The 21,512-nt window shown below is 40.6% G+C and overlaps 1 protein-coding gene across 2 annotated transcripts in view; it reads right to left on the bottom strand.

The window, feature by feature from the left end:
• The window catches only part of phactr3b (phosphatase and actin regulator 3b), a 69,448-nt gene that overhangs the window by 18,932 nt on the left and 29,004 nt on the right, over nucleotides 1-21,512 (bottom strand). For both annotated transcript variants that reach the window (XM_034121616.1, XM_034121617.1), the window contains exons 6-8: nucleotides 20,225-20,432; nucleotides 19,007-19,197; nucleotides 14,592-14,745 (exon numbers count right to left, since the gene is read on the bottom strand). In XM_034121616.1, coding sequence (XP_033977507.1) covers nucleotides 14,592-14,745; nucleotides 19,007-19,197; nucleotides 20,225-20,432 — 553 coding nt within the window. The remainder of the gene's footprint in view (nucleotides 1-14,591; nucleotides 14,746-19,006; nucleotides 19,198-20,224; nucleotides 20,433-21,512) is intronic.

Below are 21,512 nucleotides of genomic sequence, written 5' to 3'. Positions count from 1 at the left end.
TGTTCTTTTTAACCAAATATCTCTCAGAGGGGCGTGGGGAGTGGCTCCTTATTTTCATCTAAAGTAACAGACAGAGAATCAGCACTTTTGAAACAGGGCTGAAACAGAGGGGATTATGGGATGCTGCAATGATCTGTTTGGTGTTTGGAGCCAAACACTTCAGAGACATGTTTTGTATATATCTGAGACCTATAATATATTGATGAAAAACAGTAGAATAGGGGACCTTTAAATTGGGACCAGAGGAACATCTAATCCCTCCACCACAGCGACTGGGAGAGAGGGAAAGCATGCAGTGACGAACATGGCCCATTGATTATGAATGCTGCTGCAGCATTTGGACGATGGGAGCTATTTTTAGAAACAGAGGGTTCCCTTCTGCTGTCCCGGGCCGGCACACTGCTCTGCTTCTGCTGCAGAGAGGAGAGCGCAGGGACTGTGAATCAATGCAGCATGCCACGTGCCTTTTCAATACATAATCAATGAGAACGTTGTATAACAGCCGCGGTGCAATAATGTTTACATGTTCTGGATGTGTGAAAAAGACACCAAACACTGATTGATTTGTTAGTTTGGTGTCTTTTAAGGCCCCTCGGAGACAGTTTTGTGGCGTATTCACATCTATTCAGGAACAAAGATCGTTTTTAAGTGATTTAGTTCCATGTGATGATCTGAAAAATAATAAATGACAAGGTCGAAGTCATTGTCTCTCCAGTGGATCTGAGGAACACAGTGTTTGTTTTATAATAATCCAAAGACCTTTACTGCAGTGCACTAATACACAAATGTGCTCTAAAGTGAGGCTCTGAAAATGAGCTTCTGCAAATAATGATAATGGTGTGTGACTTCTTCAACAACTGTATGTCTAGATTCAAAGAACAATGGGCTTCATGCAGTTACATAAGCCAGCCGCAGTTTCTATCAAAATGTATCGCAAGTTTTAACCAAACACTGAGAATATCAGCAAATTAATTATTGTTTTCATCCAATAACATTATATGATTTTTGGGTGCTGGTTCATCCAAATGAGTACTAGAAGTGGCGCCCGTTCTCCGGTCAGAAAAATATGAACCACTGCAGAAAACAAGGGCGCAAAAAAAACGACATAATCAAAACTGCGCCAGTCGGATCTAAAATAGTGAAAAGTCATATATAGACACTCAGGTTTCACGTGTCTATTATGCTGCTGTAACAAAAACAATTTCCCAATTTGGGATCAATAAAGTACTATCTTATCTTATCTTATTAATATGAGAAAAGCCAGTTTTTAATCTCCTTAGCAAAGTAGCACTTTGTCGCATTTTGTTTTGTATCCATGTATTACAAATGTTTTTGTCTCAACTGAGCGTAAAAAAAAGTGTTTTGTGATTTTTCTAAATGTACAGCATTTCCTCTCAAGGTTTTTTTTATGCACATACAGTAAAAACATGGGGACATAAAAAGGACGTTATTTTATGCCTTTCTTCTCATGATGTGTCTTCCACCATACCTGCTCAAAAAGAGGATAAAGAACCTGCGTATGAAACTGTAATGCATGTACACTTTTTGAGTGCTTTCTGCAAGAATTATAATAATAATAATACATTTGATTTATATAGCACACTTTAAAAACAACGTCATCTCAAGGTGCTTGAGATTTAATTAAAGGTTAAAATCTACAGAACTATTGTAAATGTATCAGCATTTCAGCCCAGTTTTAACAGACAAATGCCTTTTTTTGTTTTGTGATGAAGCCACAAGGCTGTGCTTCATTAAATCAAGGTGTATAGAGTCTTAAAAACACATCATCCCTGTCATATTGCCTCTGCTCAGAGTATCTCAGATGAATTCCTCTGCCTCGTGTTGCCTCTGCAGCTCTGCCCCGGAGTCAAGGTGAACGATTGTTGTCTGTCAGTGATGAAGGCTGTTCTGTTCATGATGTTGAACAAACACGGCACTTCACATCGCTCAAACACCGCCTCAAGGCCTCAGGCAGGACATGTTGTGCTGAAGCTCCACAAACAACGCTCTGTTTCCTCGGCACGTGGAGCCATCTCAGAGAACAACAACAGCTGCAGACGTCTGGCTCCGGACCCTCAGAGACAATCCTTTACTCAAGTAGAAGTACAGAAGTATGGGCTTCGAAATGTACTTAAAGGGGACCTATCATGCAAAATGCACTTTTGTACGTCTTTTCTACATGAATATGTGTCCCCGGTGTTCCAGGGAACTCACCAAGTGTCAGAAAACACAACCCTCTCTATTTTCCTCCATACCCAAATCTCTAAAAAAGGGGCTGCAACGGATCTGATAAAAACTGATCCAGATTTGAACACTGTCCTGACGTCAGATTTGCCTTTTTAATAGTTTGTTTGGGTCCCTCACTTCCGTTTCGCTTCTCATGCACTGATTCGCTAGCTGAACAGCCAATCAGAGTGATTTATTTGGCCGACGGCCTTTGGACGACAGCTTACCGATTCAACATGTCGAATCGGCGGGACATCTCTAAGCCGTTGACCAATCACAACAGCCGTTGACCAATCACAACAGAGCCGGCCAGCCAACCAATCAGAGCAGACTGGGCTCTGGTTTCAGACAGAGGGTGAAAAGAGGTGATGCAGCAAAGGCAGTATGAGAAAAAAAAAGAGCTTTTTGAACATTAAAGCATGGAGACATGTCACAGTAGAGACATTACATACTGATATACACCTGAACATCAGCACAATATGTCCTTTTTAAGATAGATGACATGTGTGTGTCTACTAGGGATGCCAGAAACTGACCATGATCAAATTCGAAAATCGGACAGCCCTGGCTAATATTAATCGATTATTCGCCTCGCCGCCGGCCGCCCCTGCGGGAGAGAAAAAAAAAAAAGTATTTTCGCAGAGCTTGCATTTTACTTCATTTGCACTTGTCAGTTCGAAGTAGTTCCACGTGTTGTTCTCACTGTTCTGTATATCGCCAATAAATCAATCGCACGTGTGACGGAGAGGGGGGGGGGGCGGGGTCGGTGTGTAGCAGGCTGCAGCAGGCAGCAGCAGTCTGCACTCTGCGCAGCCCGCGCTGCTGGCTTCCTCCAAGTTTACAGTAAAACAAACTGGTGGTGTGACCAATGGCCATTTACAGTTATTAATACTATTACTATTATTAGCATTAGTCTATATTTTGGTTGAAACTAAGCCAGGAAAAAAAAGAAAAACATAAATAATAATACAAAAATATATAAATAAAATCGAATTTTAAAAATAATTTTAGATTATGGAGACTGTTACTGTCAATACATTTCCAACCAATCTTACATTGCTAAAGTTAAATTGGGCTCTCCAGTGAGAGGATGAATGGGTTCAGTAATGAAACATTGAGTGAACTGTATGAGCAGCAGTGACCTCTGTCCTCGTGTACAAACTGTACCCAGCATCCCACTGATAATCTAACAACACATAATTGATCAGGTCATGTTTTTATTATGCAACAGTAATGAGACGATCACTTTACATAAGCAGTTAGCTCTGTCCCAGTATGATGCCCTCTGCACACTACAGGCCCAATTAATTACTTACTAGTTTATTCATTATGTTCCCGCTGCATAACTACCTGTGCATAACTAGAAGCTCACATGTAGCACAGCGTGTTTCGAACAGCTTTATGCTAATGACACACATAACGATGCATGCATAAATCCATCCAGATTGACACGCAGCTGTGAAACGCCTCCAGTGACAACATATGTGAACATGCATTTATCACATCTTAATGTAACAGATATTACTAATCACTCAACGTTAAGATAGAGCAAAATATTTCTCTGTTAATCAATTCATCAAACACTCGCTGCCCTGCTTCCCTCGGACAGGAAGTGCTCTTCCTCTCTTCCACTCAGAGTCTTCATCTCTATAATTATCCGTTTCGACCTGTGATTGCTCCGGCTGTGTGATGTTTCAGAGCCAGCATCTCCATGGAGCTCATTGACTGCTCGGTGACCTTTGTGCTGCACTCATTGTGTAATGATGATTTCCTTTCAATAACTATTTCCACCGGGGTTTTATAACAGAGGTAAATGAAACTGCTACTTGTTTTGCTAGCAAACACATACAAATACTCTATAGTATTTAAATCGAGCTTAGCTTTTAATTATCATCCTTTAGTTCTGAACAATCTACCCCAAACACATTTGCAAAATTAAAATGTAAGCAATATTTAAAGAGGTCTTGCAGTCTGGCTCAGCAGGCTTTTTAAATATTCCTAAAAACTCTCCTTATTCTCTACTTACTGTAGTACACAATTATTAAAAGACAAAATTGTGCTAAAAACCACAACTCCCATGATGCCATGCGACTTCACAACGACACCTAACTCCAACTTTTGTTATTGTTTTGAACGAGAAATATCTAGCCCTAAAACAACTACACACTTTGCGTTTGATATTCCAATCAACCCGTTAAGCCCTGAGCCTGTTTTTCAGGTCTCAGGCTCGAAAATGACATTCCCAGAACAAATGACTATATCTTCACTTCTAAAAGGGGTAAGTTAATAATATTTTTTCTCAAAGTAATGATAAACCTGTGAGTTGGATGTAGAAGAGTCAGAATCAATATAGATTTTAATTTTAAAGTAAATTCAGATTGAACATAGTAAAAAAATGTAAATTATAGTGTCCGTCCAAAATAAAAAATTACTTATAGTGAAAACCACCCTTGGATGATGGGATAGTAGACTAAAAGCTTTAGGAATCCAAACTATAACATATAATAAGTACCCTGTATCAAGATTGATGCAAAACAAGTGACATTTCACCTTTTTAGAGAGGTTTAGAAAAAAAAAAAAACACCTCTGGGGTCATTTGGTGTGTATTTGGGTCTATTTGCCGTTTCTCTGGCAAATCGGTCGATTTTGGTGATTGACATCTCTTTTGAACCGTTAGAGCCAATAGAATCGAGGGGAAGTTCCTAAATCCACCTTCACGTTACTATTGAAGAGTGAGAGTGATGCGCACGCAGTTTGCCCAAACCGAAAGCTACGTTACAGTGATGATACTTATACCATTGGAATCTGCTCAGCTTTCATATGATATCTTGTTTGTGCAGATCCGATGAAGTATACAATATTTCTACCGTGAGTTATGTGCTAAGTGCGTTAGCACTCTTTCGTTTAGTGCTAATTCAGAGGCTCGGCGTTAGACTTGTGTTTTGTTTCGGTAAAAATGGTTCATCCAATCCAATCCAATCCATTTTATTTCTATAGCAGATTTAAAAACAACAGAGTTGAACAAAGTGCTGTACATCAACAACTGTATAAAAACATAGCATAAATACATAAAAAACAGACAGGACATGAAACAAATGTAAAACACGAGACAATGAAACCAGATCAGAAGCCACAGGCTGAGAAACTCTCCTACATGACGTAAAAACAATACAAAACACTAGTAAGATAAAAACCCAAATGTAAAAGCACAAGTGTCACCTGGCCTGTAAATGCCAGGGAAAAGAAGTGGGTTTTTGAACAAGATTTAAAAACAGGCAGAGTTGGGGCAATTTGTTCCATAATTTTGGAGCTGCAACAGCAAAGGCTCTTCTACAGATATCTCCTGAACTTCCCCACTCAATCTATCAAGACCCGAGCAGTTCTATTAGAAGTCCAAGGTAAGGCACAGGCCGGCGCATGTCGCTCAAAGGAATCCCTCGCCATATGAACTTTGACCCTTAGAAAGTAAAAGTGAAGAGGCACAACGTGTCTAACCCCAACGTAATTGCACTCCCCAAAGGGAAAGAAAGTAAAAAGTATAAGCAGAGAGGCACCACGTGTCTACGTAAATGCACTCTCCATAGCTCCTCGCTGCTTTAACCTTGATTTTGGGACAACCAGAAGTAATCTGTCAGCAGACCTCAGTGACCGTGTGTGTATGGTTTAAAAAGATCTGCCAGGTACGGTGGGGCTAAACCGTTTAGGGCTTTGTATGCGAACAGTCACATTTTAAATCGTATTCTAAAACTGACTGGTAGCCAATATAAAGAGGCGAGTACAGGCGTAATATGTTCACGCCTGCCTGTCCTTGTAAGGACCAGCTGTAGGCGAGACAGGGAAGCCTTGCTTACTCCAATGTACAGAGCATTGCAGTAATCCAGTTTAGTGGATATAAAACAATGTATTACTTTCTCAAAGTCCTTAAAAGAAAGGAACAATTCTTAGCAGGTAGCTGAGTTTCTTCCCGTTAAGTGGGTATGACACATTCATAGTTTGTTAAATGTTAAGAAGCCCTCAGACGCTGTTTCTTGCAAGATGTTGGGGCACCGGGCTTAACAGGTTAATAATAGACACACTCTTATTTTAATGATGACTTATTTTATTTTTTTGTTGGTATAATTAAAGAATTCGAAAATAACATCTAATTTGAACTTTCCATGTAAATGTAATTCATGTGGTGCAAAGTGACTTACTAAATTAACTCTACTTTAGTGCAGTACTTAAAGGTAGGGTAGGTAAGTTTGAGAAACCGGCTCGAGATACACTTGTTGTTATATTCCATGGAATGCTCTTAACATCCCCGATAGCAATGAATATCTTAAGTGCTTTGACAAAAAATCCATAAAAATGTCATCTGTGGAAGCCGTAATACTGTAAAAAGCACGACCAATCATTTTAGCCGACCCGGCTAAAATAACTGGATGGCCTACCTGCCTGTCAGCCTTCCATCTGTGCACAAACTTATCTCGTGCCCTCATTGGTCATGTGCGCGTTCGTGTGTGTTGGAGGAGGGGCTCTATAAGGAAGTGGCAGATTTTCTCCGGTTGTGTATTTTCAAATTCTAGCGATCTCGAGCCGGTTTCTCAAACTTACCTACCCCACTTTAAATAAAGATTTGAGGTATTTGCACTTTTTATATTCAAATTTGTTGCTACTTTATACTGTGACTTTACTCCACTTCAAATAATCTTAATTTAGTTTGAGAGTAAAATATATATATGTGTGAGCTAAGGAAGCTAACCATCTGTGATGTTATGTGGACTCTCTAGAGCCGCTCCATGTGTGATGAAAGACAATCTGGATAATCAAATGATATCTTAGTGACGACTTTAACACCCACTGTGTTACTCTCTAAAAATACATCTCTTGATAATTGTCAATGGATGAATGTTTAAGCAAATAAAAAGTCGACCCTATAATAAAAACATGCTGCAGGAAGTAAACACAGTCATGCTGAAACAAAGCATTTTACACCCCCCTCGCCCAGAAGGTAAGAAAACCAAAAGCACATATTTACTGCCTCTTTATCGACGTCTTATCTGAGCGTTTCATGGATTGTTTTTAACTCAAGGGAAGACAACAGCCTGAAGCAACCATGATTGCACCTGGTGTTTTCAAACAGAGATGAGATCACAAGATAGTCTCCTGACAAATCACTAAATGTACCGTGTTTGCCGAATTACGTAATTGCATGATTGCATGAAACAGGCCAAGCTAACACATTGTGATATTGAGCAATATTATTCTGATCAGAAATATAGTTAGCAGTACAGATGACACAATACCAGAAATGTCGTTATTGATAGCAATACTAGTGATATTCCACGATGAGATGGAGGTAATGTTTGTCCGTCAGCAAGTTTACGGGAAAAACTACATGCCAAATTTCATGAAAGTTGGCAAAGGATGTAAAAATGGACCCAAAAAGATCAAATCCAAATCAACAGGTGATGCAGCACAGGCAGTATGAGAAAAATAAAGAACTGTTTGAACATTAAAGAGGCAGAAAATAGAAATATGCACCTGAAATAAGCAGAATATATTATAATATAGCATAAATTGGCCCCTTTTACTTATCTTATTAGTTCATGAATTATACAAATATGTACAAAATAATGTTTTTTACCAGATTTATGCTGCTGTTTCAGCTAATAGATGAAAGCAGGTCAAGCAGAGATTAAAGCACTCAGTGAAGTGAGAACATTTCCCCAGCAGGCTACTACCACAGCTGCTGTTCGAACAAAGGTATGAAAAACAACAACAACAACAACAACAACAACATGTACGAGTCCCAAAATGCTGTTATTCTGTCCAGCCCTCACTCTTAACATATTGTTTTAGTATGATGTCACTACATGTCCAAAAAACACCAGCCCTCCTCCTCTTCCCACCCACATGAGCCCACCAGTGAACCCTGGTATTATTCACCACAAACTAAACCTGATAATCCTATTAGAGTCCGAAAAGCCTCTGGACTTTCTCACAGCAACACGACAAACACGATAACGTTGCATTCCTCCTCAGAATGTCCTGTTCCAAAATCAAAAATCAGAAACCTTTACACAGAAGATTACACTTAAAGGGGACCTATCATGCAAAATGCACTTTTTGATGTCTTTTATACATAACTATGTGTCCCCGGTGTGTCAGGGAACTCACGCAGCGTCAGAAAATAAAACCCTCTCTCTTTTCCTCCGTACCCAAATCTCTAAAAATGGGTGAACAACGGAGCTGATCCAGATTTGCGTCCGATATGACGTAATATCTGAAATATGGACCCACGGCCCTATCAGAAAGTTGCTATCACAAACAATGCCCGACTGTTTTGGACGTAATATGGTCAGTGTTTACATTAGCATCGCTAACCTGTACTGCACAGAGCATGTATGTGAAGAAGCAGGAAATAAAAAGGAACTCACCTTGTGGTATAACCGGCAAGAGAGAAAGCCTTTGAGCTCCATACTGTTTCAGAAATAATCCTTGATAATCCATGATATGGCGTTTCATCACCACAATATCTGCCGGTAGAATCTCCCGCATGAGCAGGCATAAGCTCCGCCTCTCTTTTTTATCATTTTTTTTTTTTAAAGCTTTATACCCCAAATCAGCACTTTTGAAACAGGAAGTGAAATAGAGGGATATGAGGCATGGCTAGAATGGGTGATCTATTGCCTAAAAATAGCATGATAGGTGCACTTTAAAGGTGGGGTAGGTAAGTTTGAGAAACCGGCTCGAGATACACTTTTTGTTATATTCCATGGAATGCTCTTAACATCCCGATAGCAATGAATATCTTAAGTGCTTTGACAAAAAATCCATAAAAAAATGTAATCTGTGGAAGCCGTAGTACTGTAAAAAGCACGACCAATCATCTGAGCCGGCCCGGCTAAAATAACTGGATGGCCTACCTGCCTGTCAGCCTTCCATCTGTGCACAAACTTATCTCGTGCCCTCATTGGTCATGTGCGCGTTCGTGTGTGTTGGAGGAGGGGCTCTGTAAGGAAGTGGCAGATTTTTTCCGGCTGTGTATTTTCAAATTCTAGCGCACTCGAGCTGGTTTCTCCAAAATTACCTACCCCACCTTTAAGGAAAAAACTAAACACTCAAAATTTTTCGTTGCAACTATTTCAACTAATCCATGAGAACATTTTCTGCAATTTACCACTAATTACTCCAAGCTGTTAAGATGTCGATGCCTTTTAAACAACATGCATCAACATTTTAGCTAAAGACAAATAAAGAAAGTGAAATGCATGGAGGATTTGAAGATGAGGCAAATATAATGCTTATATTGCATTGATAGGAAACACCAACAGATGCTTTGTTCCCTTGTTCTTATCCTTAAATCATTAATTATCGTTGTGACTGTTGTAATAAGCTGTTCTGTACTGCAGGGTTTAGGACCTGTTGTTATTGCGTCACCAATTGGCAGAGTGAAATTGGAACAATATGTAGTGTTTCCTGTTGGATTTTGGGGAGACATTGGACCCTCTTAGGCTTCTTAAGTCCTCAAACTGAATACTTCCTGTGAATTTTGCATCAATTATGAGTTTTCCTGTTATTTTTATGAATACTTCTACAATCTGTAGACATTTTTTTTTTTTCTATTTTTGTTTTAAAGGTCCCATGTCATGGTTTTCCGGTTATTACCCGTCCCCTTGTGTGTTATGAAGGTTTTTATGCATGTAAACGGTCTGCAGAGTCAAAAACCCTCAAAGTACACCCTGTAGGGAGTAAAACTCTAACACAGAAAAGACCTGTCTATGCTGCCCCAAAACGTCTCGTTGGAGATTTCTCATTTACATCCTGGGTACTCTGACGTGGGGATACCCAGTAGCCACACCCAGTAGCCACACCCAGTAGCCACACCCAGTAGCCACACCCAGTAGCCACACCCAGAGCTATGGCCAGCCTTTCACGAAACAAAGCTTCCCAAACCTTTCAGCGATTCATGCCGGATATGTACAGCGTAGGGCACTGAAGAACGATGCTGTTCCTACTTTGTTTGGACCAGCGGGAGATTCGGGTACACAACCTGTAAGTATTCATTGTTGTTTGTGTATTTATGATGTTTAAAACAAACAAGGTATCTACCACAACTGTTTAAATGGGTAAATGTTTTTCGGACTGCTAAGTTGGGATCGCGGAGAAATGCTCTCCGCAGACCCATTCTCACAGCGTTATAAACCTTTTTCTTACTCAATATCAAGCCACACTTATTGTTTTTACTTCGGCTGTGAGTGTTTGTGTGTGCTCAGGATGAGTTTCGCTTGTTCTAGCTGTATCGCCGACACGGAAGCCTGTCCGCTCCTCGCAGCAGCTCCTCACTGCTCGTGAGCAGCTGCACGCCGCTTGACCAATCAGAGCACACTGGGCTCACAGGGAGGGGGGGGGCAGGAGCTCCAACAAGCCGTTTAGAACAGAGAGTGAATACACATACTTTACAGAGATGCTGTATGAGAAACCAATGTGAGTTTGGAAAATTGCACAATGTAAATATATTCTAGTAGACCTCAACAATGGAATTATGATCAGTAGAAATGGCCATGACATGGGACCTTTAGTTTTCATAAATGCTTAAAACGTTTCTTTTTGACAAATAAGGTGGATTCTTCTGTATGCCTTTAAGTACATTTATGCAAACATTTTTAGACGGTGTGTTTTGACTATGTGTGATACGTTCATAAAGATTGTATGATAGTCAGTTTTAAATATGTAAATGTGGTAGTAACAAGTGAATGGTGATACAAAATAAAGAGACCACTCCACATTGTTCTTAAAACTCAATCTCTACATCAGGGGTAGCCAACACGGTGCCCGCGGGCACTTAGTCGTCCGCAGGGGCATTTTCTAAAAATAGCTCGCCAAGCAAATCCAAAATGTATAAAATACACAAAACAAAAAAGGAAATGTAATTAAAAGAATCTACCCTATGAATAAACGAAACCTAAATCTTAGCGAACTCTATCTACTTACAACTCTATATCTATCTAACACCCCTCCTCCCCCCACCTCCACAATGAATATCGACCAATCAAGTTCTTGCTTGATTTGCGGGACCAGCGTTGCAGTCGGGAAGAAAAGCAATGTGGCACCTCCCCGCTGATTTTCCTTCTGGCAGAATCTACACAACACATCAGCCCCATTGAACAGCCTATCATGCCACTGATGCCAGCCTATACAACACATGAGGGGCAGAGTTTTACTCTGTGTGTTGCAACTTGCATATATATGTATTGCACTTGACGCACACACACGCATGGCGTAATTTCCACCTGGGACAGGGGGGAAATGTCCCCCGCTCTTTTCGAAATCCCGTTTGTGTCCCCCCACTTTACAAATATGTTTATTATTATTTTTTAACGCAAGCCGTCATCGACACGGAGGAGCGCACAGCCTCTGTGAGCGAGCGAGACAGAGGGAGAGAGAGAGAGAGAGCGAGAGAGCTAGGGAGGGAGAGAGAGAGAGACAGAGGGAGAGCGAGCGAGAGAGCTAGGGAGGGAGAGAGGGAGAGAGAGAGAGAGAGAGAGAGGGGGGGGAGAGAGAGGAGAGAGAGAGAGAGAGAGAGAGAGGGGGGGGGAGAGAGAGAGAGCGAGTGAGAGAGCTAGGGAGAGCACACCTTTATCTATTTAATATAGATAAAGTCAGAAATCATTCCAATGTGTATAGGACAGTAAAAAAAACAAAAAACTGTTTGAGAGTGATTAGTAAAATAAGCATAAATAAAAAGAAAGAATGCAAACTAGGTAACATAAGATAAGAATAAACAGGTTTAAATGATTTGTTATTGGTGATCATATTCTAAAGATGTTTGGATTATTGAAAAGTATACCGCTCCCTTTCATCTGAGTGTTGAGAGCTGTATCCATCAATTCATGTTGTGCTCAAAGTGCTCCAGATTGATGCATTTCACTTCAACATTTAAAAACAATCTTCCCGGGGGAGCATGCCCCCCCTAGAGGAGGTGAGGACCCCCCTAGAGGAGGTGAGGACCCCCCTAGAGGAGGTGAGGACCCCCCTAGAGGAGGTGAGGCCCGTCCACCCCCAAATAAAGCAGGTTAAAATAATTAGATTGCATACATGTTCTTTTAGTAAACACTGCAAACGGGTCCCACAGACCCAAACAGCACACAAAGGTTAAAGGTCAGCATATCATAATGTTAAAATGTGCTAAATATATACACTGCAAAAAACAAAAAAAAGAGGAGTAAAAGTAGCCCCCCGACTTGTTTTATTTTTTGAAAGTAGCCCTCAGCCTAAAAAAGGTTGGTGACCCCTGCTCTACATGTATGGCAGCCATTTCTTTTACAGCGTCGGTTAAACTCCAACACAGAGCAATGTTGTCAGTAGTTTACAGAATAAAAAAAACACATACCTATAAATGGTCAAACCAGAGGAACTGATAATGACAGTTGTCTCTTAATTTCTTCCATAGCTGTATACCTGCATGTTTGGTGAGCATCATTTGAAAATAAGTCAATAATTATATCACTAAATGGTGGCGGGTAAGAAATGGAGGGATCAGAAAGAAGGTGATTTGTACATGACTTCATGAGGAGGTTGAAAATGTAACATTATTCAGCATATTTCATTATTTCCACGATGTACTTTATAATGAAAATATACATTTAAATCCCATGTTTTGTTCCGTTCTTCATCAATAGTTTATAAATGCAGATGTTTGTTATTTTGGGTCTCGTGGTGGAAGTGGTGATTTCTTTAATCGTATAGTATTCTGAACACATTGGTTAAAGTTTCCCTGTAGAGTTTTCTGTATTAAAAGTGTTTACATCCATGTTTGCTTGTCCCTCTTCTGCCTGTCTTTGTTCGCTCTGCAGCAGGTGTGACCTTGCACACTTTGTAGTCCTTTATCTGTGAGGAATAGGATTTCTTTCATATTAGGGTCGAGCACACACATTACAACGTGAGATTTGAAGGTCTAAAATGAGTCGTGCTGCTGATATAGAGGTATAGAGGTTTATCAGCTGTACTGTAACAGAGAGGAGGGTTGTTTTGACAATTTAGTATCATCGTAGTAGCCCTACGATGATACTAAGTTGTCAAAACATCCCTGAATGAGAAAAAAATATATATATCTTGATTGATATAGCAATTGCGATAGGATCTGTACCAAACAAGGATTTGTTCCCCCTACAATACTACAGATATTAACCCTTGCCTTTAGCAAACATGCAATTTGGATATTAGACTAGACCATATTGCATTTTCAATAACATTTCATTTCTTTTTAACATTCATTGTGCAACGCTTTCCCATTTTGCCTGAACAAGGTCCCAAACATGTGCTCTAGAAACACTTCAAACACTGATTCTGCAAAAAGAAATACTAGGTAAATACGTGTCAAGAAATTGTTAAACTTCATGTCCGCGTACATGTGTCTCTACTCATAAACTCTGATTTGAATGGTCAGTGAACTGGAGCTGGATAAACCCTCCCAATTTTAAAGGTCTCCTATCACGCTATTTTTAGGCATATATTATAGGTCTCAGATATATACAAATATATAAAAAACATGTCTATAAAGTGTTTTGCTCCAAATACCAAACAGATCATCCATTATAGTGCCTCATATCCCTCCGTTTCAGCCCTGTTACTAAAGTGCTGATTCTGGGTATAAAGCGTTAAAAAGAAAGAGGGGGCGGAGCTTATGCAGAACTTATGAGAACTCTACCCAGATACAGCTAAATGCTCCCGGGATGAAACGCCATATCATGCTTTCATCATATCATTATTTCTGAAACAGTATGGAGCTCAAATCCTTTTTCTCTCTCGGGTTTACAACAAGGTGAGTTCCTTTTTTTATTTCCTGCTTCTTTACACATACTCTCTCCAGTACAGGTTAGCGTGTTAGCGATGCTTGCTAATGTAAACAAAGACCATATTACGTCCAAAACACGCCGTGCATTTGTTTCTGATAGCGACGTTTCTGATAGCGACGTGGGTGTAAAGCCAGCCCATATTTCAGATATTACGTCATATCGGATGCAAATCTGGATCAGCTCCGTTGTTCCCCCGTTTTTAGAGATTTGGGTATGGAGGAAAAGAGAGAGGGTTTTATTTTCGGACACTTTGTGAGTTCCCTGACGCACCGGGGACACATATTTATGTATAAAAGACATCAAAAAGTGCATTTTGCATGACCTTTAAAATATGTTTCAAGTTAAAACTTAGCCTTGTTGTGCGTGGTGTGTTCAAGGACCGAGCATCTGTTAGGTGATGTTGGAACACAGGTGCAGACAGCAGTGATGTTGAGTGATGGGACAGACATAGGTGGGGGGTCTGATGGTGGGGGGGGGGGGGGTGATGTTGGGGGGGGGGGTGACGGCGTCTACAAAGTGACTCACTTGGCCAGCTTGGTCTCGATCTGCTGTCGGATCTCCTGCCTCTCCTGGTCGCTGCGCACCGGGAAGATGTTCCTGTCCTCGAGCTCCTGCTGGCTGGGCCGGTTCCTCAGCTTCACGGCCAGAAGCTCCTTCCTCACCCGGCGGGGGAGAGTCCCTGTAGGGGGGGGGGAGACAGGATGTACTGTTACTGTACTGTATTCAATAATAAAGCTTTATTTATATAGCACTTTTCCTACAACACATGCAGCTCAAAGCGCTTTACAAAATGACACGTTAAAAAACAAACAACGAAAGAAATTCCCCTCAGATTATTTGTTAAGAACTTTAAAAGGTACATGCAGCAAAATATCACATTTTATCAGGTTAAGAGACACAAGGAGGTGAAAGGTATGATAATACAAATAAATAAAGGTTTCTCTCTGACAGATAAGACACAAGACAACTGAGTCGATGCAACAATATAAAATATAAAACCCAATAAAACAAAGTGAACATATAGGTACAACAGAAATAAACATATTAATAGTAATAGTAATAATAGTAATAAAAATGCCATAATTCTAGTAAAGGTTAAACGATTAAGAAATGAAAAAATTCAACGGGAAAATAAATATTGCTATTGAAGCATGTTAGATTAATAAAATAAGATAAAATCCTTTAAGACCTATAAAAAGAAATAAAACAATATATAGGTAGGTAAATAATAAAGACTAAAAGAACATATCAAGTGGGGGGTTGCTGATAAAAAGCTAATATGTCTAAATCTAAATGCAGTCTTTACATCATCATCTCGGACCCAAAGCATGTTCTGAACAGAGAGTATGAACTGCTACCATCTAATGGGAGATTAAATAAAGTCAGACTGAAGCATCCTTTGTACATATGTAACACATTCACTTCTATTGGCTAGCGCTCCAACACATTGTACGTGAAAGGCTAAGGGGCGGGACATGTCTAAGCGGTTGACCAATCACAACAGAGCCGTCCAGCTAACCAATCAGAGCAGACTGGGCTCTGGTTTCAGACAGAGGGTGAAAAGAGGTGCTGCAGCACAGGCAGTATGAGGACAATAAAGAGTTTTGGAACATTAAAGCATGGAGACATGTCCCAGGAGAGACACTACATACTGATATACACCTGAACATCAGCAGGAGAGGACTCTTTAAAGTAGAGACACTACATACTGATATACACCTGAACATCAGCAGGAGAGGACTCTTTAAAGTAGAGACACTACATACTGATATACACCTGAACATCAGCAGGAGAGGACTCTTTAAAGTAGAGACACTACATACTGATATACACCTGAACATCAGCAGGAGAGGACTCTTTAAAGTAGAGACACTACATACTGATATACACCTGAACATCAGCAGGAGAGGACTCTTTAAAGTAGAGACACTACATACTGATATACACCTGAACATCAGCAGGAGAGGACTCTTTAAAGTAGAGACACTACATACTGATATACACCTGAACATCAGCAGGAGAGGACTCTTTAAAGTAGAGACACTACATACTGATATACACCTGAACATCAGCAGGAGAGGACTCTTTAAAGTAGAGACACTACATACTGATATACACCTGAACATCAGCAAGAGAGGACTCTTTAAAGTAGAGACACGACATACTGATATACACCTGAACATCAGCAGGAGAGGACTCTTTAAAGTAGAGACACTACATACTGATATACACCTGAACATCATCAGGAGAGGACTCTTTAAAGTAGAGACACTACATACTGATATACACCTGAACATCAGCAGGAGAGGACTCTTTAAAGTAGAGACACTAAATACTGATATACACCTGAACATCAGCAGGAGAGGACTCTTTAAAGTAGAGACACTAAATACTGATATACACCTGAACATCAGCATGAGAGGACTCTTTAAAGTAGAGACACTACATACTGATATACACCTGAACATCAGCAGGAGAGGACTCTTTAAAGTAGAGACACTACATACTGATATACACCTGAACATCATCAGGAGAGGACTCTTTAAAGTAGAGACACTACATACTGATATACACCTGAACATCAACAGGAGAGGACTCTTTAAAGTAGAGACACTACATACTGATATACACCTGAACATCAGCAGGAGAGGGCTCTTTAAAGTAGAGACACTACATACTGATATACACCTGAACATCAACAGGAGAGGACTCTTTAAAGTAGAGACACTACATACTGATATACACCTGAACATCAGCAGGAGAGGACTCTTTAAAGTAGAGACACTACATACTGATATACACCTGAACATCAACAGGAGAGGACTCTTTAAAGTAGAGACACTACATACTGATATACACCTGAACATCAACAGGAGAGGACTCTTTAAAGTAGAGACACTACATACTGATATACACCTGAACATCAGCAGGAGAGGACTCTTTAAAGTAGAGACACTACATACTGATATACACCTGAACATCAGCAGGAGAGGACTCTTTAAAGTAGAGACACTACATACTGATATACACCTGAACATCAGCAGGAGAGGACTCTTTAAAGTAGAGACACTACATACTGATATACACCTGAACATCAGCAGGAGAGGACTCTTTAAAGTAGAGACACTACATACAAATATGAACCTGAAAATGAGCAGAATAGGGGGGGGGGGCACACAATAAGGTCAATACCCACTTCAGCTGAACTCGTGCTGATCAACACACAGAGGGCCTTTGTACTTTCTGCTAACACCTTATTAATTAAACACATGCTTACTACTTATTCCAAGATGTTAAAGTATGAGCTTAGGGTTTTATTTGTAATTCACTTATATAATAGTTTTCGCCATAGTTTTGCCTTATTTCCACTTAAGTTAAACATTAACTAAAGGTCCCCTATTATACTAAACAGATCATTCTAGCATCCCATAATCCCCTCTGTTTCAGCCCTGTTTCAAAAGTGCTGATTCTCAGTCTGTTACTTTAGATGAAAATAAGGAGCCCCTCCCCACGCCCCTCTGAGAGATATTTGGTTAAAAAGAACACAATGGTGCTCTAGGAGGAGATTCAGGTGATAAGGTGTGGGGGGGGGGGGTACCGTGGTTGGTGATTGGCTCATTTTCAGACAGGTTTTTATATAAATGGATCAGGACAAAAAGAGAGAGAATCTTTTTTCCTGAAACTTTCAGAGTCTCTTTACACAGAGGGGACACATGTTGATGTAGAAGAGACGTGAAGAAGAGGGGACACATGTTGATGTAGAAGAGACGTGAAAAAGAGGGGACACGTGTTGATGTAGAAGAAACATGTAGAAGTGGATTTTGCATAATAGGTGACCTTTAAAGTTCAGTCTCTATTGTCTCACTGCTCACTACATATTTCTCTTTCTCTGCAGTCATCAGATACTTGCAGCCCTCGTGCTGACCTGTCCGTCATTACTGCAGCCTGCTGCTTTTTAGATTCCCCTCCAGGTTCACAGACATGTAAACTGCAGACGCTGTGACCCACATGAGGTCAGAGCGGAGTAGACGAGGCGACTGAAACCCAACACCGGTGAGTCTGCTGCTGCTCTTCATGGCCGTAAACCTCCCTGACTGTAAACAAACATCCGCAGCTTCATTATCCACTGACTGGCCGACCAGAATCTGTACTTTAGCAGCAGTTATTACATGGCTGAGTGGAATATATTTAATTTTGATTGGACCATTTGGACATTCCAGAGGTCTGTAAATGTTTGGATACATGAAGTCTAAAATGTCACAAGTAAAGAAACGAAAAACAGTGCAAGAGAAGGAAAGAAGTTTAAAGACAGAGCGCTGGACGAAATCAACAGAAGACAGACAGGGTTTTATTTTAAAACAGCAGAAGTAGACAGACAGGAAGTAAACACTAACGGGAACAGCAGAAGTAGACAGACAGGAAGTAAACACTAACGGGAACAGCAGAAGAAGACAGACAGGAAGTAAACCCTAAAGGGAACACAGTATGGGCTCTGGCAGTGTTTAAAGACTGGTTAATGGTAAAGAAAATGTGAACAGACTTGGACATTAACAGAAAACCTCGATAAATTCTGCCGTCATTTTAAGTTACGTTGCTTTCGTTGCAGTTTAGCCAGTGGAATTTACAACTTCTTCTCAGCAGTAGCAATACGATCAGTTTAAGTCCAGGCTGAAGACTTTTATTTTTGCTGCTGCTTTCAATTTAACTATCCATATCTTACACTGCACTGTAACTATTATTCATGTATTTTTATTGTATTATCTTTGCTTTTTAATGACTGTTTTTAAATGCCATTTTCTTAAAGTCTTTCATTTTTGTAAAGCACTTTGAATTGCCTTGTGTTGAAAGGTGCTATATAAATAAACTTGCCTTGCCTAAATCAATAAAATCACATTAAATCCATATTGTACATCGTGTTAGAGCGAGTACAGCAGCCCTACCGGAGATGACGGAGTCGTTCCAGCTGTCCTGGTCGTTCAGGTATTCGTCGAGACGCCAGTTCTCCTTGTTCTCGTCCGACTCTTTCTTCCCGTCCGTCTCTCGGTTCGATTCCCGCTCCGTGCTGGACGTCCGGGACAGACGGCCGTCCATCCGGCGCTTCAGAGACGAGCGAGAGTCCTTCGTCTGGAAACTGAGGTCAAACATCACAAGGACAAGTCTGTAAGTTATAGCTTTATAACACCATGGCCAGCGGGAAGTCTCTATTCTGATTGGCTGGAAGGTGTGGATTCACTTTAAGTATCTAAAACCTATACCCAGGCACCTGTGATGTACTGTTTGTAGGCTGTCCTCGACTAAATCACAATACTTTATTTATACCGGGTGGAAATTAGGATTTTGGGCTGTTGCACCATTTCAGGATAAATACATACATATGTATATACAGAGACGAGCAAGCGTCCTTCGTCTGGAAAACTGGAGTCACACATTTATTTATTTGTTTGTTTGTTTATTCCACACATGGCAGTTATTTTAAAACAAAACATGTACACTTATACTGTTTTTATTTGTTATAGCGCATGGTGGAAAGGAACAGGGAGAAGAAAATCTTATTTCACCTGCCCCTTCTTAAAAAAGAAAATAGGGTTAACCCCAACCAACAAACAAACAAACAAAAGGGGCAAATAATAAAATCAAAATTAAATAAATAGCAGTAGGAGTGGAAGCAGGGGCACTGTGATGGGTTAGGGGTCAAAGGCCATGGTGAACAGGTGAGTTTTTAAGTCACAATGGTGCTCTAAGAGGAGATTCAGGTGATAAGGTGTGGGGGGGGTTACCTTGGTTGGTGATTGGCTAATGGTTACACGAGCCGAAACATCGTTATGACATCATAAAGTGGCCAAAATCAGATCAGCTCATTTTCAGACAGGTTTTTATATAAATGGATCAGGACAAAAAGAGAGAGAATCTTTTTTCCTGAAACTTTCAGAATCTCTTCACACAGAGGGGACACATGTTGATGTAGAAGAGACATGAAAAAGAGGGGACACGTGTTGATGTAGAAGAGACGTGAAAAAGAGGGGACACATGTTGATGAAGAAGAGACATGAAGAAGAGGGGACACGTGTTGATATAGAAAAGACATGAAAACGTGGATTTTGCATAATAGGTGACCTTTAAAGCATATGTTAAATAAGTCTGTATATCTCCACACTGACCTGTCCTGCCTGTGTTTGGTGGCGAGCGCTCGGTGCAGCTCCTCGATGATGCAGCTGGGGGGCAGCGGGGGGTGCAGCGCCCCCAGGTGGGGGGACCCGGTGGGGGTGGACATCCGGCCTCTCAGCAGGGAGCCGTGGGGGTCTTTGGGGAGCGTGAAGTTCCTGGGTAGGGTGGCCGGAGACTTCTTCACCGGCACTGAAGGGGCACCTGGGGATGAGAGGCAAGAGAGTGAGACACTGAGGGGGATGGGGGTGGGGGTTACATTACATTACATTTAGCTGACTCTAATGGTGCTTTTCCACTGCAGGACCTAGCACGGCTTAGTACGGTATGGTTAGGCCTTGGTAGGCCAGGCTCACTTTATGCTGCGTTTCCATTACATTTTAGTTACTATGGTAGTAACTATAGTAACGCAGTGTAGGCGGGGCGATCGGCTGTTCGGCGGGCGGAGCGACGCTGCGTAAAACTGCCGTGACGTCATCTTCAATGCGAACCACAAAACCAAAACATCCGCCGTTAGCTGTTAGCACTCAGAGCTCACAGCTCCTCATATCTGTTCAGAAACTAGACAAAAGTTAAACAAGTACAAACCACAGACTGTCTGTGTCATGGCGAGTACAGTCGCTGGTTTATTTATGTCTGTATAGGCCGTTGTTGTGAGTGTGGACGGAGCATAATACAACGTTAGCTTAGCCTGATCGATCCGATCTCCATTCAGAAAACACGCATTTTAAAAGGTTTTACAATTAAATCACGGTCAAATATGTTCATTTTGTTGTAGTTGTAGCCCCCTTGCCAGCGATTCTCTCTGACCATTCAGCAGTCGAGAGTGTTTACGTCACTAGTTTAGCATATTCAGCCCGGTTGTTGGCCCGGTAAGAACCTCAATTTTGGAGGGCCAGAAAAAAGGTGAAAAGGTAGCCCTGAACTACCCCTAGTGGAAAAGCAAAAAAAAGCGGGAATCCTGCAGCAGCATTACAGAGGTACGGAGAGGCAAACGCAGTGGACATTTTGGAACCGCAGCTCAAGACACATCTTTTTAGATTAGCTTTTTATTAGCGACACCCCCCTTTTAAACAATGTTTTAGTCTTTATTTATTTTTATATTGTTTTATTTATTTATAGGTTATTACTTATATTATTTATGTAACAGTTTAATTAGCGAGATTTAATTTTGAAGTTGGTCTTGTAATCTTTCAACCTTTATTATATATATAATTATTTTTATTTTATTAAATATGTATATTTTTATATTATATTGTATATCTTGTCCTTTATTTTTCGGAT

Source organism: Trematomus bernacchii, unplaced genomic scaffold, assembly GCF_902827165.1.
Source record: "Trematomus bernacchii unplaced genomic scaffold, fTreBer1.1, whole genome shotgun sequence".
In the NCBI taxonomy this organism is placed as follows: domain Eukaryota; kingdom Metazoa; phylum Chordata; class Actinopteri; order Perciformes; family Nototheniidae; genus Trematomus; species Trematomus bernacchii.
The sequence above is the reverse complement of the archived record's forward strand: the minus strand, read 5'-3'. Positions and strand labels throughout refer to the sequence as shown.